The sequence below is a fragment of the Lonchura striata genome, chromosome 3 (assembly GCF_046129695.1).
Source record: "Lonchura striata isolate bLonStr1 chromosome 3, bLonStr1.mat, whole genome shotgun sequence".
NCBI classification, from domain to species: domain Eukaryota; kingdom Metazoa; phylum Chordata; class Aves; order Passeriformes; family Estrildidae; genus Lonchura; species Lonchura striata.
Window position 1 is genome coordinate 20913498 of NC_134605.1, and position 23252 is coordinate 20936749.

The window sequence follows — 23252 nt, forward strand, 5'->3', positions numbered from 1 at the left end:
AACTGAATACAACTGAGAATTTCCTCTTGCTGAGTATAGCAATCTTAATTGAGATTTAATGTTTACTTTACCAGGCTAAGCACAGAGCAAACACCAGAGAAATTATTGTTTAAAAAAAAAAAAAAAAAATAAAGGACTAATTAACAGTGGCTGAAACTTGCTTGGTTCAAACAATAGCCTGACCAAATGACAGGGTTTGCCTGCACAGAAAAGGCTTAGCCTTGCAGATAAAACTTTGAACCCACAGGTGCCCTTTTATTTTCTAGCACCTGAACCACTAATTAAATGAGAATTCTTTAAAAGAACACATAATCTTACCTGCAGACAAGGAAATGACTAAATATTTAATTCTTGTCTTGTACACAGTGAACTGGAAAATGGGCAGAGTGAGCATGTGTGTGTTTGGGGAAGATTCTATTCAATCCCTGCAATTCATAATGCTTAGAGAGATACAATCACCATTTCACAGCTTCTTTAATGTAGGTTGCAACTGTATGACTCCAAACCACATTAAAATGTCAGTTCTAAGACTGATAAATAGTCATATTCAGCTTCAGACCCTCAGAGTTTGCACTGCTTTTCCCACATCAAGAAAGGTCTAGTTCTGGAGATGCCATGACCTGCATATACAGTGGTTTTAACCTTCCCACTTTCACTTGCAAAGAACTATACACATTTAGAAGCTCTAGAGATTCAGGGAACTCTTTTCTTCTGTTCCAAGTCCAAGCACTTAGATCAACTCCCCTCCCTCTTATGCATCTCTATGCTTTGCAAAATAAAACTAAGTTACAACTCCCTGCTTCTTTTTCCACAGGCAGACACCCATGACCTCCAAGAGCCTTCCTTTTAGCCCCTCCTGCTCTGCCTGATGTGGTGAGAGAGCCACTTTAGCCTGGAGAAGCAGGAGTTGTGATGCTTCAGTGCACAGCTGAGAGCTGGGGCAGGTACTGGGAATACCCAAGAGAAAAACACTACTTTAGTGACAGCAGCAGCTGCTCAGCATTAAAACACAGAACCATGCAAGCAACAAATAGCCCTAATTGCTCTAGATAAGAAAATTATCTGCAAAGTGGAATGACAGAATCTCTGAAGTACATGAACAGAACCTTATCAGACATGGCACCACATTTTCTTAAGCAATCAGAACATCCTTTGAGGACTCATTCTGTTTCTCATGGTGGCTGCTCTACTTTTCTATTTCCCAGAGTTTATAGCTACTGGGGATGATAAAAAAGGATTAATGACTGATTTTAATGTCATGTAACATTGGTAACATACATATAATGCAGTAATTATATAAGCAACTGTCTCTATAATCACTCTTCAAGGAATCACTATCTACAAATCTGCCACTTTGCCTTTAATACTACAGCCCTAACCTGTCAAAATCCAATTGGATTTTCATTAGAATACTACAGAAGTTAAGCAAATAAGCTACAAAACTATGTCTTGCAACAATATTTCATGCCATAATTTATACTGTGGAGAGCCAAAGCATAGATACATTTAGGTAAAACAAGAACTTTCATTTTGTTGTGGTTTTTTGAGTTCTTTACCCCTCCTACAGCAGTCCAGTGATGCCTTAGAAGCCAACATCTACAGCCATCTGTGTTGGAAGCTAAACTGTACTGGGCATTGAAGAGTTTATGGATTTCAAATAGGAATTCCTGTACCTGACCTACACCACTTTTGCTGCTCAAAAGCACAAGGACATATAAGAGAGAAATGAGATGAAGGAATAAAGTGCACAGGTGCTCACAAATGCAAGAACCAATCTAACCAACTCCTTAAAGGACAAAAGTGGCTTCAGCATTGTGAACCAAGCCTGTTCTCTGTCATGAGTGCAATTTCCCTCTAATGGCAGCATCTAATTTTTTGTTTTCATTACAGGTTCCACTTTCTTAAAGATAATTAAAATAATCCCAAAAGCAAACAGCAAAAGACAGAATTGCTTTACAAGAAAATTCTTTCCCTAATGGCTCTTTGAATTCACCTCCCACTTTTAATCCCCTCCCATTATGTCAGCTGGGTTTAAGCACAAGTTTTCATAAGCAGGGATGAATTCCTCTAGTGTAATTGCACTAACAGAGTATTTAGGTCTTATAGGCCACTGCCCCCACTGCTGCCAGAGGGAATTTTCCTGGTATGAAGACCAGTGTATCTACCACCCTCTATGTCCTTAACAGACACTTCTGCAGAAATTCAGATCATTAGGAGAGAAGCCTCTGGATCCAGATTATTTGGCCAGTTGTGCCACTATTCCTGAGATGTCTTCTTAAATAAATGTGCTGCTGCTAACAGGCTACTTTGGTTCATACACAGAAATATTTCTCAGCTAATGGATGTCTTCCTGTGAAAGGCCAGCCCAAAGGCCATGAGACATTGCCAGGGTCAAACAATCTTTGTAAACATTTTGAAACACAGATACGTAGAATCGGAATGTACCATGAACACAACACCCCCCCCCACCCCGCCCCCGCCAAAATGTTGTATTCTTGTTATTATAATAACCACAAAATGGTGATGACTTTTGAAAACCACCAGTGCTGAAGAAGGATCAGCGACCTGAAAACTGCTGGTGTCAGGAAAGAAACATCTGAAGAATGTCCAATAACAATAATCCACTTTAGGCTCAGTCAGGAACTAGTAATGCAATTCTCATTATAGTAATATAACAATGTTTATGCTTATGTTTTGGATTTGTAATTTGTTTGGGTCTTTCTACATTAAAACAATGCCTAGTGAAATGACAGCAAAATAAAACAGAAAAATGTGTTCACTGTTCAGCATTTCTAAACAGCTAATTTAAAGGTCCAAATTTGCAGTGCTTGGCATTTTTTCCTGCCTGAAGCTGTCTAATACATTTTCATTGCTAGAAAGGTCCATCTAACACTGGAGAACTTTGGGAACAGACTGGACTTTATGACTGAGAAATTATTTTTCAGTCTTATGTTCTCTTAGATAACTATGAGTAAGTTCCTGTGTGGGTGAATGAACAACTATGAGTTTTCTGTAAAATTTGTGTCTTCCTGACTTCTTCCAGGCTTTCCTGCCTTCAGTCAGAGATGTTGCTTCACTGAATTGAAATTTTGCTGGAAAAGGCTCTGACATTTCTCCCATGCTAGTGATGGGTGGAGACTTTTTCTACATATGGAGAGATTGAATAAAGTAACTTCTTTCTGGTTTAGAAATAGCAAGGCTAAATTTGTTTGCTAGCCAATATATGTACCAAATCAGACTCTATCTCTCCCCAAAAGCAAACAGATAATAAAAAATGCAACCACTGATTTAGGTGAGCAAATTCTCACCTCAAAGTTCCCCAAGATGGAGGTGGAACAAGATTTCTTTTCTCCTCAGCACAGGATTTTGGTGTGTGGCACCACATTGATAGTGCATAGCCCTCCAGCCTGCACCAGCACTTCCCTCCTGCTTAAACTCGAATCCTGCTGCTGGTTTAGCATGGTGGCAGATGTCAGAACATGTGCAAAGACCACTCCTCTTTCTGCTCCTCAGATGCTTTTTTTTATGACATTGTGCCCAACCATGTTATCAATGCACATCTTAAAATGTGACCTCCCCCGGGGACTCTCACAGATGTGCAGTTTCCAGACACTGTTCTGACCAAAATCTGTTTGCAGGTAATGGTCTGAAGAAAACCTGGCCCCGACCTCATTCTCTTCCAATTTTCTCCTTCCCTTTTCAGGTAACACTTGAAAAGTACTCTTTAATCACAGAATATAAGGGAGATTTTGCAACCATTCCAACCTGTTTTCTGTTTCCACAAAGTCTCATATCAAAAATTTGATAACCTTGCTAAGCTATACATGTTGTGGTCTACCAGGCATCATTTTCTTTGCAATGTTACTTTGGACAGAAAAAGTTTATGAAATTAGGCTCTCCAGCAGTTTAGTTGCACACTTCAGGTTCTACCACATAATTTTCACGCTTTGTATAAACATCTCTCTCCTAATGGCTACATTGGGTGAGCAAAATATCTATTTGTTTAAAGTTTGCCAAAGCCTAACCCTCCCCCAATGCCTTAAGTTAACTGATGCAACTCAAGAGCCACACACAGAAAAGGCTTTCTCATGCATGTCCAAAGACTGGCTGAAAAAGCATCTACGGATAAAAGAACCCACTCTGAATGAAAGCTATTTTTTCACTTATCTGGTTGAATGGATCTCTTGCTATTGGAAAATTTGGATCTCAGTTGCTTGGTTTTGAGCTTGATATTCCTCATACTTTTCCATGCTCAGCTGTGATAGCAAACTCTCCTCTTCTGCTGCCCATTTGTTCACAGGTGGGAAACTTCCATTTTGTGAAATATCCCATCAGGCATTGTTGCCACCTGATTGCTTCCAGCAGCACAACAGCACCTGACAGGTAAATTCTAGATGTACCACGAGCATCAGCTGAAACAATCCCACCCTGCCTTGCCTTTGTGTTCTCTGGTGAACTTTGCCATCAACCAACTGCAGATTCAGCTACTTACCAGTTCTCCAGGCTGCTTTTATTCCTCCCCAGACCAGCCCAACTCACACCTGCTTACGTTCTCTCTTGTTATGGCTTTGGGAAAACAGAAAAGATTTTAACAGCCTTCTTCAGCATCACTACAGCCCTTCCTGGGGATAAACACATTACTGTGAGACTTTACAGATTGCCACAAACTGCTTCTCTGTTTAATACTTCATATTGGCAAAGCTCATTGTGATACAAAGATGGACAATATATGTCAAGGGATGTATGCTGTAGTGCATGCAGTCAATGCCTGCCTGCATCTACTCTCTATTCGGGTCTTGCTGGAATTGAATTTTTCATAAATGTAAAACAAAAAGGAAATAAAACTTCCCTGTTGCCTTCTGCAGCCTGAATCCTCTTGCTATGCATCCATGCATTACCCTCAGTCTTTGGCAATGGTATTTTGATATCCTTCTCCATGTTGTAGAATACCACAAGAATAAACTGTAAAGTGTCTGAAGAGGTTTCTCTTTCTCTAAATTAAAATGCCCTAGTCTTCTTAGATTTTTTTTTTTTTAAGGGGCTATAGGATCTTTTTCAAGACTGGTTTCCCAATCACCAGCTCATATAAACGTTATAATATTCTACAATTAATGCTTTTGTGCATCACCTCCAATCCACTAATCAGAGTTCACTATGCTTAGGTGTTCTTGAGAATGGTTTCACTTGAGAAGTTGGGAGTAGCACATCTGTCCAAAGAAGATTGTCTGAAATCAGTTCAATACAATCATTTCTCTTTGTATCAGGGCTGAAAGCTATCTGTGATCATTCTCAAATGCATAAGCTATCCTCCACAGCTGAGTCACAGCAGGAAAAATGGGAGATCATGTATCAAATATTTTTACAACTCCACCTGACCATGGAAACATGTACACAGATACTCACTGCACAAAAGGGTCTTGTTTGAAGGAGAAGCTGCCAATTAGCTTTCCCCACAAGGCTAGATTATAAATCTCTGTGACTTCCATAGCTGTAGCCCACAGCTGCATGCAAGATTCAAAGTACCTGCTGAGGTAAGAATCCTTTCAGAGACTTTTCACTTTGTTGTTCTGGATGACCCCTCATCACCTTTTTGAGCACAAAAGCTGCTGGGTGACCTTGGAAAGGATGCCTTCTGCATGGGCAAGGTGTGCAAAGACAGGAATCAAAGCCAGCAGGCTTGTGGGATCCTGGTGGCAGGCAGATGTTTATAGAATATCAGATGCTTTGTTTTAAAAAATATTCTTAAAGCACTGAGATCCCTTCCTCTTTATACTGATATGGCTCTAAGTGGAACTGAAACTGCCTGCATGTGAGCTCCTGGCAATATTTACAGTGCCAGAGGATGAGGTATGGAGAAACAGCAGATGCAATGATGCTCAGTTGAATTTGCAGCCAGAAACAACAGTTTTAAGAAGCAAGTGTTGCTCTCAGAAATTTCGGGGGGGAGAGGGGGGCTGGTCCTGAAATGAAGTGTAACACTCAGTCTTCCACTGTAAATGAGGTTAAAAAATAAAGTGAAGAAGAGACTGTGATACCAAGGGCAGGAGAGACAGTTACAAGACTTATTTTGAGATTTTAATTGGCATGAAATTGATGGTAAGGAGAGCACCTCTGTTTCTTCTGATTTGACCTCTGCAGTGCAAGATAAAACTTCACAGATAAAGACTTAAAATGTATCTGGTACTCAGTCAGACACCAGCTTCACATAGAGAAGCTAGTAAAAGTTGAGATTCTTGGAATGGAGCCATTCAGCATCCAGACCTGGCTGTTTTCCAGAAATCGTGGATTGGGCACACACCCCATGCTGACAGCCCAAAATCAGGCCAACAGCACAAGGGTGAGCATCAGTGTTCCTCCACCTTGAGGTGCCACCCCTATGTAATTCCTCTTTGTTATATGGAAACCAAGAGCATCTGTGGAACAGAGCATCCCTTCCAGTATTCCAGAGCTCAAACACCTTACATGGAAAGCAGACCCAGAAATTCATGCAGCTACTAACATTTTCAAAAGGTCAGTATGAATTTATGAAGAAGGGAAAACCCCAAGCTTCTTTTGGCTGCTGAGATCACCATTTGAGTACCCATGTCTAAGTTATAGGACCTCTGAGGGCAGAGACAAAACCCAGCATATGTAGAACATGTAGTAATTTCCCTAACTCTCACTCTCAATTATTTTGCAGGGCTCACAGGTTATTCCTTCCTTTCCTTTCCTCCAAGAAATCGTTTCTCCTCCTAGTTATTAGCATTAATACAATTAAGAATACTTTAATGCAACACCATTCCCAGGAGGAAGAAATGTCATCTCAAAATTAGCAAACAGTCACTGGAGGAAGAAGTCCAACTGACCCAAAAGAAGCAGCTCAATGACTTTTTGGTTAATTTCAGTCCATACACTTCATGCAAGACATTGAATCGAGAGTAACACAAATGGCACCAGGAAAATGCAAACATAATTATGCTTTTTCCAACATAATCATTAGACAGACAGCTTTAACATTCAAGATATTTTCAACTCAAAACACAATTTATTTGTCATTCCCAGTGCCATCTAGCAGGTAGATGCCTTCTTCTGGGATGCTGATACTGGAAGAAAAGCCCAGAAGAGAATATCCAAGGGAAAGAAAAATTACTTTTAGTATCTGAAAATAATGGAAGTAATGTTTTAATGTAAGACCACATTAAATAAAAGGGAGTTTGCAAAGCTCACTATTAATTGAATGGGTGTTAGTTTAATAGTGACACAAATTTTCTCTGGCAGAATAATGAGATTAACAGATGTTTTGTCCCATTCTTTCTTTGATCATCAAATTTAGCTAAAATCTAGAAATTATCTGGCATATCCATAAATGAATAAGAAACATGAAGTTCCCAGAAATACAGGAAGGATGAGGATTTTCTGCAGTCAAGACAGAAATAAAGATAATCCCACACTTGAAGACTGGTTGGGCAAGGAAGTAGGACCAGAAAGAACAGGAGCCACAGTGCCAAGCCCTCAGCTAAGAGAGATACAGATTTTAGTCAGGGTCTGAATAATACCATGGTGAGAACATTGTTTAACAAACATTTTTTACAGCTCTTACTCTGGTTATCAAGATGACTAAGGCAGTATCTTTCCATTTTACTCTCCACAGCTCTGCAGCACTCCAGACATACACCATGCACTGATAGTCTGAGAAAATACTGAAGCTGCTCATAGTTCATTCAAGGGGAAAACCATTTTTTCTGGAGTTGTCTTATTATTTAGTGATCTCAAGGTGGTTCTAGTTAATTAATCACAAAGAAGTGAGAATCTTCACTTGGAACTAAAATGAATTAGAGTTGAGGTAGGCTTCCAAAAGGAATTAGTCACTTCCCTACTATATTTTTAGATTATTTACTCAGGTTACTTTCATTTTTCCTATTTCCAAGTACAGCAATACCTGAAGTTGAAAAGCTGACTTAAATCCTTGAAGCCATCTCTGGATACCTGGCTATAAAAAGAGTAAAACAAAGTCTACTAGAGCAATCCAGTCAGTCTCAGCACAATGCAAGGCAGGAGCAGGGGTCACAGATCAGCTGCCAGAGCTCCTTATCCTGCAGTGGCTGCACACTGGAAGAATGTTCCCACTGTCATAAAAGCTGCTGCTCATTCCTGGTTCAGATAAGTCACCTAAATAGCAATGGGGAACAGATAGTACAAATGGTTTGGACACAAGAAAATTGTCTTTTTTTCAGGACCAGGTTACCATCTCAGTCACCTATTTTAGGCTGCCAGAAAGCAAAGATTAGACAAAGTGACAGATGCATTCTTATGAGCTTAAAAGTTGCTATTATTTCCTTTGTTACTCTCTGATGCACAAAACCAGTGAGACTTGAATGTCACATGTCCTCCCCAGTAACCCTGAAGGAGTGTTTTGCAAAGGTCACCTTTGCAGCCTTTTCAGATACCTCCGCTACCACTTTACTTGATTTATTCCCTAGATAGCTCCACTAGAAAGGGGAAATATGTAGCAATAGAAATTTCATACACAAGAAAAGCTGCAAAGGGAAGATTCAGGGCTAGTAAAGTTGACAATGGTCAAATGTAGCTTATGGAAAAACTGGAGTCCTTGTTCATGCCTCTAGGTAAAAATCTGGCAAGCTAGGACTTAAGCTAGTACTTAAAATACTGGCAGAAAAAAAAAAATTATGCTGATTTTCTCTTAGCTGTTTCGTGCAACCTGACCTCTGCAAGATTTAGCAGAAACATCCTACTGTCTGGTAAGTTAGTTAGAATGACTAAAAATAAATAGAAAGAGGAGTAACAGACATGCTCTCCTAACAGTAAAATCTCTTCCTAACCAAAACCAAACAAGGCAACTGTCACTCAAAATGCCCTGAAAATGCCCTGAAAGGGGACACTGGTCCAGACTGAGTTTAAACTCATTTCAAAGACCCAAGCTGTGTTTCTCAAGCTTAAGCATAAAGAGGAATAAGGGTGTAGCACCCTAGCATTATTCCTAGGACAAGAGGAGAGTTATTCCTGGCACTGCTGGGGCCGGGCAGTTCCGCCGACGCAGTTGTGGGCGAGGGCCCGGGGCTGCTCAGGCTGTTCGGGGCAGATGGACATCCTCTAGGAAATCACAGGCTGCACTGCTCAGCTTGGCGTTGCAAACCTCCCTGAAGCTGGCATGGGCCAGGGGAAGTGAGCTTCCCCAGGACACGGTGGCTGACGTTGACATAAACCTCACAGAACAGATTTGCATTTGGCAGTGCAGCTCACCAGGAGGGATATTTTTACTGGCCTGCTCTGATTTTGGCTGGGTGACCTCCCATCCCTTCCTTGATGCTACCTCATGCCTCTAAAACATGGAAGAGGTTTGTACTTTTTCCATATATTCATTCCTCAGCTTCCCCAACTTTGGTGCATTACTGACACTTAATACCAGTATCAAATATTGTAAAGCAAAATTGTGACTCTTTTTTCATTCACTGCCATATCCCTTTTATGAAGCAATTCTAACACCAATTAGGAACTCAAAAACATACTTTGCTCCCAAATTCCATATGAACTTCATTTTTTGCTTCTACTGTACAACACACCCTACACAAATAATGTATATTTGTAGTCTCTGTGTAACTGCTTTCTTAAAGAGCTTTTGGTGAAAGCCAAAAGCTATTGTCCACCTCTTCAGTGCACTTGTGCCCCAGGTGTACATTCTGCTTTGAGGGAGCTGTAAAAATTGGTAGCAGTCATAGTGACGACACACAGCCCCAGATGCTCTAATCACCCTTTTTCTCAATAAACTTGTTCAATGATTTTGCTAACCTAATGCATTTGTTTAACAGTTCAAATAACCCCATTAAAAAAGAAAATTATTTAAATTTCAACAAAATTCCTAAATTATTAGGGTTGAGCAGTACTAAAAATCACCACAGAAAAGCAAGGCATTCTCCTTAGCCCCCAGTATGGAAAAAATACAATAACAGTGTATATAGTAGTTTAGTCTTCACAATGAGAGTGATCTAGCATGGGAATTTTGAAATAGATAGGAAAGGGAATAAGAGAAATCAAAGGAACTAAAAGGAAGGAAAAATACAAAACTTGTGAAAACTTAAGGAAAATAATTTAAGTCTTCATGTGATTTAGTATTGACTTGCAGCCATACCACAGCCAATTTAGAGAAACCAGTGAACAAGGCACTAACATTATTGAAGCCAAGAAATGCAATTTACTCTGTGCTAAAGTCCACAATTTACTATATTCATTTCTGGATTTGTGCCAAAAACATACAGCCAGGCTCAAAGCAGAAGGTGTTCCAAGGTCCTGGACATTACAGACTCTCAGCGTGAGAAATGCCTCATCACCCGAAAACTTCCCAGGACTTCACTGGCAAGGAATAATTTTCTTAGTGGGATGGAATTTAAAATGAATCATTCTGGTGAAAATGCCATCTTGCTCATTTCCCATTTAACTTCTGATTTACTTTAAGCAACAATCATCCAAGATAGCTGGGTTTAGAAATCAATTCATATGTCCTTACATACTTAGACTTCACACTCTGTGCTGTTCGGACTTCTGCCAGGGGTGGAATGTCAGTGACAGTGAAGTCACTGACAGCATTTCCATTGACCTCAGGGATGGTAGAGCTTCACCCTAATCCACCTTTCCTGGAGACCCAGCCAAACTGCTGCACAGGGCTAGCTGAAGCATCCACAACGCTCAGATTTCCTGCACGTACAGAACACACTTTCTAATCCTTATCTTCCCACTTTTTTTTAGATGTTGCACACAGTTTTTTCCCTTCTTTAGTAGAGAAGGGCATTCTCTAGAGCTACCATTCTCTAGTAACGCAGTCAAATGTGCAGGACCCAACAACTAATTTTTCAGAGGAACTGCAGAGGTTTTCTTGGCTGCCTCCTGATGTACCCCACATTGTTTAAAATAGCTGCTGTGTCTAAGTTTTGCCCTCAGCCCTTACTCTGTCTCATCTCGATCTGGTACTTAGATTGGAGGCATTACCTGAAGTTTCACCCAAAAGGGATTAAAAGATAAGATCTGACAAGAAGGGATTAGCCCTTATTAATGGCATGTGATTATATAGCTAAATCTAATTATGCAGCCCACTGGCAAAAAATGAAGTATGGTTCATATATAGGCAAAAAGAGAAAGCCAGTGTGGAAAAGCATAGCAAAAGACTGTAATCATACAAGCTACCCCACAAGAGGAACTTCTCATGATTTTATCAGACTTCTTCTGGATCTGCTGGTCAGAGCAACTTGCAAGAGCAGGGCAAAACAGTCTATGGGTTGAAAAAACATATCAGAAATATAAAAAAAACAGAGAGAGCAATAAATCCAGAAATTAAAAGTCACCACTGGCTGAATGTGCAAAACAAGTGTAAAATTAATTTTTGTGTCAAAAAAGCTGATCAATTAGTTGCTAAAAACCAGCTAATTAAAAAAAAAATAGTAGCATGAAACTAATAGAATGACTAAACTTTGTAGCAATACATACAACTAAAAATAATTATAAAATATTTCAAGCTACTGAACATGTCAACCAAGAAGTATGAAAATCATTTACTCTTCACCAACAAGTTCTGTCTGTCAAGCTTCTCCTTGGCTAGGACTGAATTTTTTCAACTCTTTATCTTGAAATGCTCAGAAAGCTTTCTTGTGTGTATGTACACACAACCCAGCTAAGCTGTGACACCATCTCCAGCAGTGTGAAGACAAGGAGCTCTGAGGAGGGGAAAAAAACTCCTCTAAGCAGTGGCAGCAGGTGACCCATGGCAGAAGGGTGTCACCAGTCAGAAATCCTTTTACTACATGGAGCTGCTTTAGCTGACATGCTGTTGAAAGAAAAACCCACCATGATTTTCAGTAGCTGTGATGAGAGAGAGAACAGATAAACAGGCAGTGGTCCAAGATTTCCTAGAGGATATATCCCACTTGGATTGCAGCAAGTTAGATTGTTCTCGCATTTGTGTCTGCAGACTATGGTACTTCAGTTAAATCATCAACCTGGCACGGAGGCAAGTTCAGAAGAATGTGATTTTCAATCTGAAGTATCTGTATTGTAGTCTGCTCTGTGCACCTCTGTTCTCTGCTGCTCCAAATGGGCACCTTCTGTAATGTCAACAGAGGATTGTTGAACCCCCTCTGCATTTCCCCCTTGCAGAAAAGCCATGCTGACAACTCTTAACTTTCTCTGTCATCTCATATGCACAAGGTCAAAAAATAAATCCTCTCGCACTGTGACTGGGATTTCTTGCTAAATCAGCATTACACCAAGACATAAAGCACATTTGAGTTTCTAAACATTGTCCTTAGGCTGTTTGTCTCCTCTGAATTCCTGTTGAATATTGATTTGGGATTTAAAGGTCCAGCTGCCCACCTAATCAGGTTGTGTATACCAACTTTGACTGATTAATGGGCTATTCTAAATGCGCAGCTACCTCAAGGACTAAAGAACATGGATAACATAAACTTTTCTTCTCTTGCTTCATGCCACAAGATTTTAGATCAAATTACACCTTTACAGAAATACAGGCTTGCCCTTCAAGATACAACCACCAACCAGATTTTTCTGTGAAAAATGTTCTTGTTCAGATACATCTAAGGCAATTTGGCTAAACCTTAGTTATAAGCAATCTTAAAATACCAGAAAAATTACTTGGTATTAAACTTGAGACCACATGTTGGCTTTTGAAATATTCATAAGTCCAACAGACCTTATATTAAGCAAATGGAATTCATTTTGTACACGCCATCTAGATGCATCTCTCCACAGGTGAGCTGCCATCTAGGCAGGTTTAATGGACAATTCCTCAGGCTGCCCTGGCAATTACTCCTCTGCTGACCTGGAAGGATCATTAATATTAGGGAGTTGAGATGCAATTCAATTTCCATTCTGGCTCAACCCTAAGCTTCTCCTAAGTGGATGCTGTCAGCTGTGTCAAATTATATATGATGCCTAGGTGATGTGGAGGATTATTAGGAAGAGAGCTGGGAATGGTAAACTCAACTCACAAAGTTTTCAGCCTGAACTTGAGTGGCCTAAGATACCAACAGGCCAGAGCCATTTGGCATGGTTACAACCACCTTTTTTTTTTTTCTCCCTGGGTTAAGCTGCTATGGGAAGAGTAAAATCTGGTATTGATTAGCCCAGAGCAGTAAGAGAAGAGCTGCTGTACAAAATGGCACATTAAGTGATTTAAATGAATACAATAAAAAACCCCAAAAGGCTTAATGGCAGAACTCTGAGAAAGCCCAGCTAGCAAATGCAAACAGCATTATACAATACACCCTGGATGCCAAAGGAAAGAAGGTTTGATGCTCAGCCTCACAACTGCAGCAATGAATGAAGTCAGATAGTTTGGATCCAGTTCAGCCTTTTCATAATCATGAAAAAAACCTCCAAAACCATCACTTCTCTCTCAACATATAGTTATAACCTGCAAACCAGAATAAAATTGAACCTTCTCTCCCACTTTATTATCCTCTGATTCATTTGAAACAAACCAAACGCACCAAGAAAAAGCTTTTCCCCTTGCCTTTCTAGTTACTGGGGGAAAATGAGATTTCTGTACAGAGGGAAGCTGCTGATTCCTTGCTTTAAAAACCCTTTAACCTCTTTTGGCAACCCTCACCGGCACCTTTGCCTTTCTCCACTATCACGATACACCTGTCGCACCTGCTGCCAGCCCTGGCTTTGCCAGCAGAATTCCCATGGTGCACGCAGGCGCCAGCCAGCCACGGCATTTTAACTCTTCTTGGGGAGAATAAGGAGCTGAAAAGATCACCAACCTCCCCAGAGGAGCTGGGCGCTCTCACACAAACACACACCCTTCTGCTCGTTTTCAGGTAACAGGGAAAGCTTTGTAGCCCGTGCTTGTTTAAATCAGATGCCTTGCAGGTTTGTTATTTGAAAAACAAACAAATAAATAAATGAAAAGAAACACCTCGCTCTTCGTGTTAGAAACAAGCAAATAAACAATCAACCTTTGAGAAAATACACAAACACTTTCATTGTCATAAACATGCAGCCATTTACCCTCCCCCAAAAGATCAGAAGCAACTCATTTAAAAATGAAGCTACTTTGCATTATATATCACTACATTTTAGTCCATCAGATACAGTCATTCACTGAGATGTAATTTTTCTTATCAAAGCATGCATATAACTCACAGGAATTCCCGTTGTGCAAATGCTCACTGCAAAAAAATCAAATCAAAACAAGTACACACATACGTACACACACACGTACACACATATTCTAAGCCAAGATGAAAAGCATGCATGGTCAGGGTTTAAGCATAATTTAAGCCAAAATAATTGCTAGATTGTTAAAAGAAAGCAGCCTGGCAACTATTTGAAGCAGGTTTTATTCATGCTTTTATTTCATTCTTCTTGATTTTCCTTTCCTTTTTAGACTTATTTGTAGCAAACATGCTCAAAAAAAAGGAAAAAAGCTTATTGTTTAAGAAAAAGCAGATGAGAAAAATTAAAAAACAGCAGCATCCATGCTCTGGGTACCAAAGCATTATTTTCTTGGAGCAGAAAAGAAAAAAAAAATACAATTTAGAAGCTTTTCTAGATTTGAAACATATATCGTGCAGAAATTTGATCTTGATATTAATGGCATGAAATCTCCAAGGAGACATATTCTAATTTTTTTTTAGTCTAAAAAAAAAGTAATTTTCAGTAAATCGGTGCAAATGCCCTTTTTTTTTTGTTTGTTTGTTTTTTTTTCTTTCTCCTCCTTGCTGTCAGCCTAAAGGCATCTTAAACCCTGCATGCGGCAGTGCTTCGCCTGTGAGCTGCATCGGCTGTGAGAGAAGAAGCTACCTGCGAGTTTTCACAGTGCCATCTCATATCCATGTCTGCCTGGCTACCCTGCGTGCTTACGGCTTCTTTTTTTTTTTTTTTTTTTTTTTTTTTCCCTTCCTTCCCTTCCTTTCTCTCCCCCCCTACCCCTCCCCTCCTCCTCGCTTAATTCTTAATGGAAATCCTAGGAAATTTAGTCCATCCTCTGAAATCAATACTGGTGACAGGCGCGCTGCCTGCCTCCGCGGGAGCCGGGGATGATAAATTGCCTGCGCATCCGCCCGGCCTATCAGTGCCCGGCGCTCCGCCCGCCCCCGGCCGCGCCCGCCGCCGCCGCGGGGACACCGGGGCCGCCGCACGGCGCTGCGGAACCGCGCGGACCGGGAGGCGGCGGAGCGCCGTGCGCCGGGATGCGCCGGGATGCGCCGGGATGCGCCGGGATGCGCCGGGATGCAGCGGAGGGATGCGCGGCGCGGCGCCGGCCACACCCGCAGGCAGCGGTGCGACACCGAGCCCGGCACGTTGGTGGCGTTACCGCTTTAAAAAAAAAAAAACAACAAAAACCCACAAAAACAAAAAAAACACACAAACAAAAAAAACCCCAACCAAACAAACGGAAAACCCGCAGAAATAATCCGGCAGAATGCCAAAAACGCCGCGGAATGGGATCTCTCGCCTTCGTGCTGGATGGAGCTGCCCACGCCCCTAGTCCCACCGCGGCGCTTCCCGCTTGGAAGCGAGCGGGCAGGGCACGGCACGGCACGGCCCGGCCCGGCCGGGGTGCAGCGTGGAAACCTGCCAACACATCTGCCGTCTCCTTGGCCGCACACAGAGCAGGCGCCCAGTGCTGCACAGGTGCTGGAGCGACCTCGGTCAAGAAACTGCTGAGAACAGGTTTGTGAAGCTAGTCACCAATCCCCCAAAATCCAGCCACAGCGTCTTATAGCAGCACCATTTCGATTTTATTTGGCCCAGGGAGATTTTTTTTCTTTTTGTCTTAGCAGATTTAATGAATCCCAACAGTGTAACATAGCAAGCGCCCGCCTTTTGGCTTTTCCAGAAGCCCTCAAATCTACTTTGACTAATGAATGTCTATGCTGAGGAAAAAGACAAGCAAGATACAAAAATGTCAGGTGATACCAACTTTGCATTTCCCCTGACAGGAGCTCGGAGATGATAAAAACTTGCCCTGACATATCCTCAACCCACCCATTTCAGTGCCAGCGTGTTGCCTTTTTCAAAAGGCATATTGACTTGCAACACCGTTTGATAAACGACACATCTGCATGTTACTGCTAATGGCCAAAGGACGTGGCAGTAAAGCAAAGCTGATGGGCAGTGTCTTGATACCATTCTTCATGAAAAATAAATTGAAATGGATTGGAAAGATCTACTCTGCATGAAAAAAAACATCTCCCTCCTCTAAACAGAGGTTCGACCAGAGGTTGTGTGGCTCAGTTAATTTGCATAGTGTGCCTAGATTTTTAAGGTTCAGCTATTAAATTATAAGTGTGTGTAATAGGTGTCTACTGTGTTCTTCTCCTGGCAAATTGAAAAATAGCAGCCCATGGACAGCAGAAGGGCTGCTTGCTGGACACAGGGGCTCTCCATGTACATTCATTTGGCTGCATCTCACTCACAACCAAAACAGTTAATGCTGAAAGAAACACTGCACTGCTTGTTAGAAGTGGCATTCCTATTTGTTAAATGTCTGTCTGTGCCACGTGGTGCTAATTAGAGGAAAGTCATTGCCCTGAGGCTCTTACACTTGCCTTATGCTGGAACCTGACTCCTGGCCCCTAAAGCTGGCAAACTTTAAGGCAGTGTGCTGGTGGATGGAGCAGAAAGCACTGTGCTCTCTTGTTCCACACGTTGTTTTCTAAGCATAGGCTAGTGAAATTAAAAGCTGAGGCTGAAAATTATATTTTGGTAGATCTCACAGTTGGAAATCTCTCAGCTTTTTCATTCAGAGCAATTCCTGACCCTCTGAGAGCACCCTAGAAATCCCTAACTTTGGCTCACCACCTTTCCCCTTTTGGAAGATGGCAGCGGACACCACCAGGCCACAATTATGTGTTTCCCTGTCCAGTGTTTTGTGGCAATAGTCAAACCCTCAAGCCTTGTTTGCCCATCCCTGCTCAGGGAGCAGCACAGAGGACAGGAAGGGCAATGCCCACGGTCAGCAGCTGTGCTCTCCTTGCCTTTCTGGCATCAGCATCCATGTCCTGGGTTGCCTGACAACAACTCCTGTCAGGGCTGTGTCCTCAACCAAAGGAGTTCTCTTGGGAGGCAAAACTAATACGAAAAACACTCCTATTTTAATTAAGAAAATTATCTAAATGAAAATAATAAATACCATTTCAAGCAGATCAAACAATGTGGTCCTTTCATGTTCACTAAGTCAAACTTTCACTAACCCCAGCATGTACCTTCCTGAAAGACAGTACTAAATTATCTCTTAATATTTTGCTTGAGGCAGTATTTTTCAGATGTGTGATTCTACAATAACACCATTAACAGTAATGGACTGTCATATGTCCTGTTATTCAGGTCACTCACTAACTAACGCAGCAATAAAAGGAACGGTATAAAGATGGATGACAGATCCCAACTCCTTTCAAATACTGAGCAGATGTCTGTGAGGATGAAATGCTGTTTGACCAGCCTTGCCTTGAAGTGCCAGGAGGAAATGCTGCAGAGCACAGCTTGCTGTGAGTTGTGCTAGGTCAGAAAGCCATATCCTACAGATTCTGACTGTCCAGCAAAAAACAGCTTGGAAGAGAATTCCTTCTGTTGGAGAACAACCCTCTATCTAACCAAGTTTGGGGTTTTTTTGGTTTTTTTTGTTTTTTTTTCCTGTGTATCATGTATGATGGACTATGGTGTGATGTGAAAATACAATAGCTAGTGTACCTGGGATAAATTTTACCCAGAGGATGTGAAGGCACTTATGGGCTTAGTGTGGCAAAACGGTTAGAAATTGACTTTACACTTAAGTACTTGCAACTTTGCATTTAAGTCCTGAGTGCTTTGTTGAATCAAGTCCAACTATACAAAAACTAAAACTATATTCAAAAAAGCAATGAACCTGAATTTCCTTGACTACACACTCTCAAACTGTGAATGAGCGTTTTGCTGAATAGAAATTTTGCCAAATATATATAAAATATCACTTGAAAAATTGCTTGTCAATGCAGTGAGGGATAGGAAATTAGTTGGATAACATATATTTCACATCAAGGGACAATGTAGTAAATATCACAAAGACAAATCTCTATAGTTACTAAAATGCAGAAACAGTATTATGCTTGAAAAACATAGACAAAAATTATGTAAAACTCACCACGGGCAACTGAGAACAGGAGAAGCCAAACTTGTGATTTGATTTAGATCTAAATATGCTACATATTTCATTAACTAAATGAGAACTGTACAGACATATCATCATTAAAATCCTTGCTAGTACACTGAACAGGCAGTTTTTAAAAAATATTGTAATTTATCTAGGAAAAAAATCTACTCAAGAGCAAAAAAAACCCCAATTATTTTATATTGTCTTTTTTAGATACCATTTTACCAAAAAAAATTTGCATGTGCAATTCAGACACAGGTGGAAGCCTTCAGTTCTTACACTTCAGCCTAAGGGCAAGCACAAATTAAGCTGCTTGAGATGAGAATGAGATATTTTATATACTATCCAGCACTTCAAATGTGCTTAATGAATGTGAAAGTTATGTGAGTTTTAAATATAAATGTCTGTGCATCCTTAGGGATTAAACTGCCACTTCAGCTTGAGACACACATTGCTCTTATGGCCAAAAGGTGGGCCTCCACTAATGCCCTGTCCCCTGCAAACCCCTCAATATTGTCTTTCGGAAACATATTCAATAGCTTTGAGGTGTTTGTAGTTTTTTGGTGAGTGAGATTTAATTTTGTAATTACTTGTGCAGAGAGAGCTGGTATTGAGGAGGAAGCCTTAACTGTTTTCATGGGAGAACTGGGACAGTATTTGGGATTTCATCAATGTGACATCTTCACTTTACCCCTGGAGACTCCTGTAATACTCCACCCTGCTAAACTACCGAACTTTAGGAAATGAGCATCAGTGTCAACACTGTGTGTCATCTCTGTGACACTTAGTGTATTTGCACCTGTGACAAAATTACCCCCTTCTAGCAGGAAGTCTGTAATCTCCTTCCCCGAACTCTGAACTCTCCCATCATGCTGTCAGCCAGGCTGCACCCATCAGGCTGGCTTGCAGACACCTCCATTCCCACAGATCACAGGAAAACAAGCTCAGTAGTGATGAAAATCTTCAAGAGAACTGCCCTCCACTGCTTAAAAGGTCAGGATCCTCCTCCTTCTTTAAGCAAATGGAAGCAGAAAAACTGTCACTGGAAAAAAAATTACTCTCTCAAGAAACCATAATTTAGATCAATCCTACCTGTTTGGAACTAACAGCTGCCATCAGACTTTAGTCCCCAATTCTATACTGTCAAGAAACAGATTAACTGTACTCTTTTTTTTTATTTCTAGGCACACATATATCATCTTACCTCCAACTGCGATTCCCTAATATTTTTTTTCTGGCCTTTCCAAATCCTTCTACACCTGGTTAATCAAGAGTGTCATAATAATACACAGGGAAAGTGATGACATGCAGCTATTATCCTAATTACATAGAGCACCTTTATTTTGTCTCAATTGTCTTCATAAATGGTGTTTCTTACTCATGCAAATATTAGCACTACTTGATTGCTCACACCTATCTGGTTTAGTCATAAGTACTCATTGCCTTTTCTAGGAGAGAGGGGGCAAATTGCATGGGAAGATACACAGATGCAGATGTAGGAAGGGGAAAGAAGTCATGTCTTTATTTCAAAATCTTTTCCAAGGATGATTAAGAGTGAACAACTTCAAATCTCTATTCTTGAAATGGCAAAATCAAACATTTGTTGCAGCATGTTTAAAGCTAAATGGCTGTAGAACAAAGAGGATGAAATTTTTCTCCTTGACTGCCACAAAACAGACACAAAGAAGCAGTGTATGATAGCCTTCTGTGGGGAAAAAAATAATCACAGATAAGAGAAACTCAGGGCAGCATTCTGAAATTTTCAGGTATGTTGCCCATGATTTTCTAATTAAAAATAATCCAGAATTACAGTGTCTAATTATTCACAAGGTTCCATTTTGCCCCTTTAGCTACACAAAGGATGTCAGGTGTCACATGCAGAATGTATTCACCCCTGGTATGATCTGGCTGGGAAAAGGGATTTTGCCCCTCTGTTTCAGTCTAGGAGGTATTGAGGCTGCCTTACTTACACAAGTATCCACTGTCTAAAGGGCTTGTAAATATGTCATCTGCCCTGCTTTCTGCAGCAAGTGCCCCTCTGTACAGGTCACAAAGTCCTACATAAACTATCCCTAAATTCCCACAAATTATTCACATGGGAAGCCCCTACTTCTTTTTTGTAGGGGGACAAAGGAACCACAGAGCAGCAATGGATTGTTGACAATCTCTTTGTCAACAAAATCTCTTTGATTTGTTATTTTAGTGATAGTACAGGTGTTATTCTCATTTCAGTCAGTGTCAGTTCAGGCACAGGGGTTTATTAGGGAACCTGAAATATCTCCAGAGGCTCAGCAGTGTCAGCCTGAGAGACAGGGTCAAGCTTGGCACAGCTAAGAGAAAACTTTTAAATTACCTAAAGGTTTTCTCTTCCTGCAAACAGCAACAGGATCCAGAGAAGAGAGGAGAATGAACTCTAGTACCTGCAGCAGCACACCAACAATGTGTGCTTTGCAGGAGAGGTTTTATCCCCTTGTGTCAGCCTCCTGTACAGATAATAGGGCCAACTAACTACACCAAAATGTATACAGAATGATGAAATCCATACTATTAGACAAACTTGCTGTACCTGTAGTTAGGGGAGCAAATAGAAAGAAAGATGAAGTCTCAGTTTCCAGTGTATTTTCTCCAGATGTAATTTTGTCCTGCTCCATCAGAACCATTTTTAGCAGCTGGGGAATCCTTTCAATTTCAACATCTATAAAAGAGTTTAAATCTAAACCAAACAGAGTGGAGAATGTAATATACTGGGTTTGATTGATCTGGATCTTTGGGTTTCTAAAACCTCGTTGGTTCAAGGAATATATATATATTGTATATATTGTTTGTTCTACTTCAAAATCATACCTTTTGAGAGGCACCCACATAGCTCAGAAATAGATGTGCAAATGCATTAAATTTTGGCCTCGCTACATTTTGTAGAGTGGGAGTGTAAGGGGGGGGGGAAAGAAAACGTGAAGCTTTCCTTCTAAATTAAAGGTTTCATATCCTAATAAATAATTTCTTTGGCTGTTAGTAAGGTGCATCCATTATCCCCTAACGTGGAGAAGCCCTCAGAGACTGGGTTTCTGCTTTATTCAGAAGATGTTTTGATTGTTCCATCAGGTAAACAGCAGAGCCTGGGCCATATCTCTTTTGAGTGCTCCATGGTAAACTAAAGCAGCTGTGGGATAACTACACAGACACTCACAAAAGCCCATGTGGTGTGATGTTGGCTGTTCTTTCCTGTGTGAGAGGAGGGTGGCTCTCCCCTGGTCACAGTGGTGCTCAGGGCTTCCTTGATCCTGTGGCTGGGATGCCTGATGTGGGTAACAGATTCAAAGAATAGCTGGAGGCAGATGAACCTGCTGTAAGCTGACAAGGATGGGAACACCAAGAGAGAAATCTTCAAATGAAGAACTAATTAATGGGTGCAGTTGTGTGCTGGTTAGCAGGAGGGCTCTAATTACAGGCCTAGAGGAAGACTGAAACTAATGAAGAAATTCACCTTTTGGAGAGAATATCTTGCTATGACATCAACCTCCATGTGATGGGAAATGAGGAGACTGATGGGCTGACAAGACTACTTGCCTTTAAAAAGCAGAGGCATGTCGCTGTCGAGGCAGGACGGGAATGAAGAGATTCTGACCAGATCAGAAGGCAGGTGAAAGTAAAACTCCAATTTATTCAAAATACACTGCTCTTTTATACAGAGCTTCATGAGGACCAACTCCATTGGTTCTGAAGTGAAAACAACCCACAGCATTGCTGCAGAGTGCTTGACACACAGTGATAGAACTTAACTATAAACAATGTGAAAAACAAAAGAGATAAAGAATTATTTACATTATTTTCCAACTCTTTCCCAGGCATCTGCCTATCTAGAAACTCTCAGTTTCTTTCTTTGACTGAATCTGAATCCCACAGAGGGCTGCTCACCTGCCTCTCTCCCAGCAGCCAGGTTTAAGAGGGGAGGGTTTTTACCAGGGAGGAAAATTAGAAGAGCCACACAAATTACACCACAGTCAGCTCAACCAGCAGACAGAACTGGGACAAAAGCAATAATTTCTGAATGACAAACTTATATTCTCCAGAAGGGCCTAACAACATGAAACTGAGCCCTTGATAACTGAACAGGTCTAACAAAACAAAACAAAACCATCCTTAATGAAACTGGAATTTGAACACTTCATGAGAGGTAAATGATTTTCACACTTTAATTAAAGTTACTCTTTTGGCTCTGCCGTTTTGAAGTAGGCAAGGACTACACAGAGTTGTGGGAAGGTGTGGATAATTAGTTGTTTTTTGTCTGAAGTGAATTGCATTTAAAGAAAGAGATTAGAAAAAAAAAAAAAATAAACACTCTCCTCCCTCCCAAACAAGGCAAGCATGCAGAGCCTATAGAAATTCACAACAAGAGTTTTGTGGATCATGGAAACGACATTAAAGGGCTAGTGAAAAACCCTCTTCATATAGAAATCAACTGCAATTCTGCCAGAATTTCAATCCTTATTTTTTGATACATCCCATGGTCTGTCCTCTGCTTTTCCCCCTCTTTGGGAAGCTCAGTGAGGAGCCCTTTTGCAAGCAGTGTCACTCTCACCTCGCCAGACAGTGTGACTGAAGGAAGGGGCAGAGAGCTCTACTCCTACACAAGGCTTGTAGATCTGTACACATACCTTAAAAACATGCACTGTTAGAAAAGCTGTTTTGAAGGTGGAATACACCAATCTGCATCATTTTTAAAGACCACGGGTAATTTTTATATATTAAACCAGTATGGAGGCATGCAATGGAATTAGAAAGGTTTTACTAATTACTGGTGTTCACCATTCAAGCTAAAACTCTGACACACTATTTATATTCATTTCTATCACTACAAACCTAGTTAAAACACAAATTAGTTGTAACTTTTATTTTACGATGACAAGACATGAAAAATCAAAAACATATTTCTTATCATGATGTCATTCTTCCAGTACATACTGGAAGAAAAAAGTAATTGAGTTGTATTTTTTATCTGATTATCTGTCAGAGAGTTTGCTTGTGCAGGTCACAGTTCTGTAAGCAGTGAAATAAGCTTGTGAATGATAAACTGGAAATAACAATACTCATGTACAAGGCCACACATAAG

At 40.7% G+C, this 23252-nt stretch overlaps 1 protein-coding gene across 40 annotated transcripts in view; it reads right to left on the reverse strand.

Moving 5' to 3' along the window:
* NRXN1 (neurexin 1) overlaps window positions 1-23252 on the reverse strand; it is a 669257-nt gene that overhangs the window by 37773 nt on the left and 608232 nt on the right. For 2 of the 40 annotated variants that reach the window (XM_077781942.1, XM_021540229.3), the window contains exons 1-2: window positions 14755-14777; window positions 14152-14177 (exon numbers count right to left, since the gene is read on the reverse strand). The exons of 36 other annotated variants lie outside the window; for them this stretch is intronic. In XM_077781942.1, the coding sequence (XP_077638068.1) occupies window positions 14152-14177; window positions 14755-14761 (33 nt within the window). In that variant the 5' untranslated portion in view covers window positions 14762-14777. Of the gene's footprint in view, window positions 1-14151; window positions 14178-14754; window positions 14778-14811; window positions 15086-23252 lie in introns of those variants that run through there. 2 more of the 40 variants (XM_021540228.3, XM_021540230.3) reach the window with 2 other exon arrangements.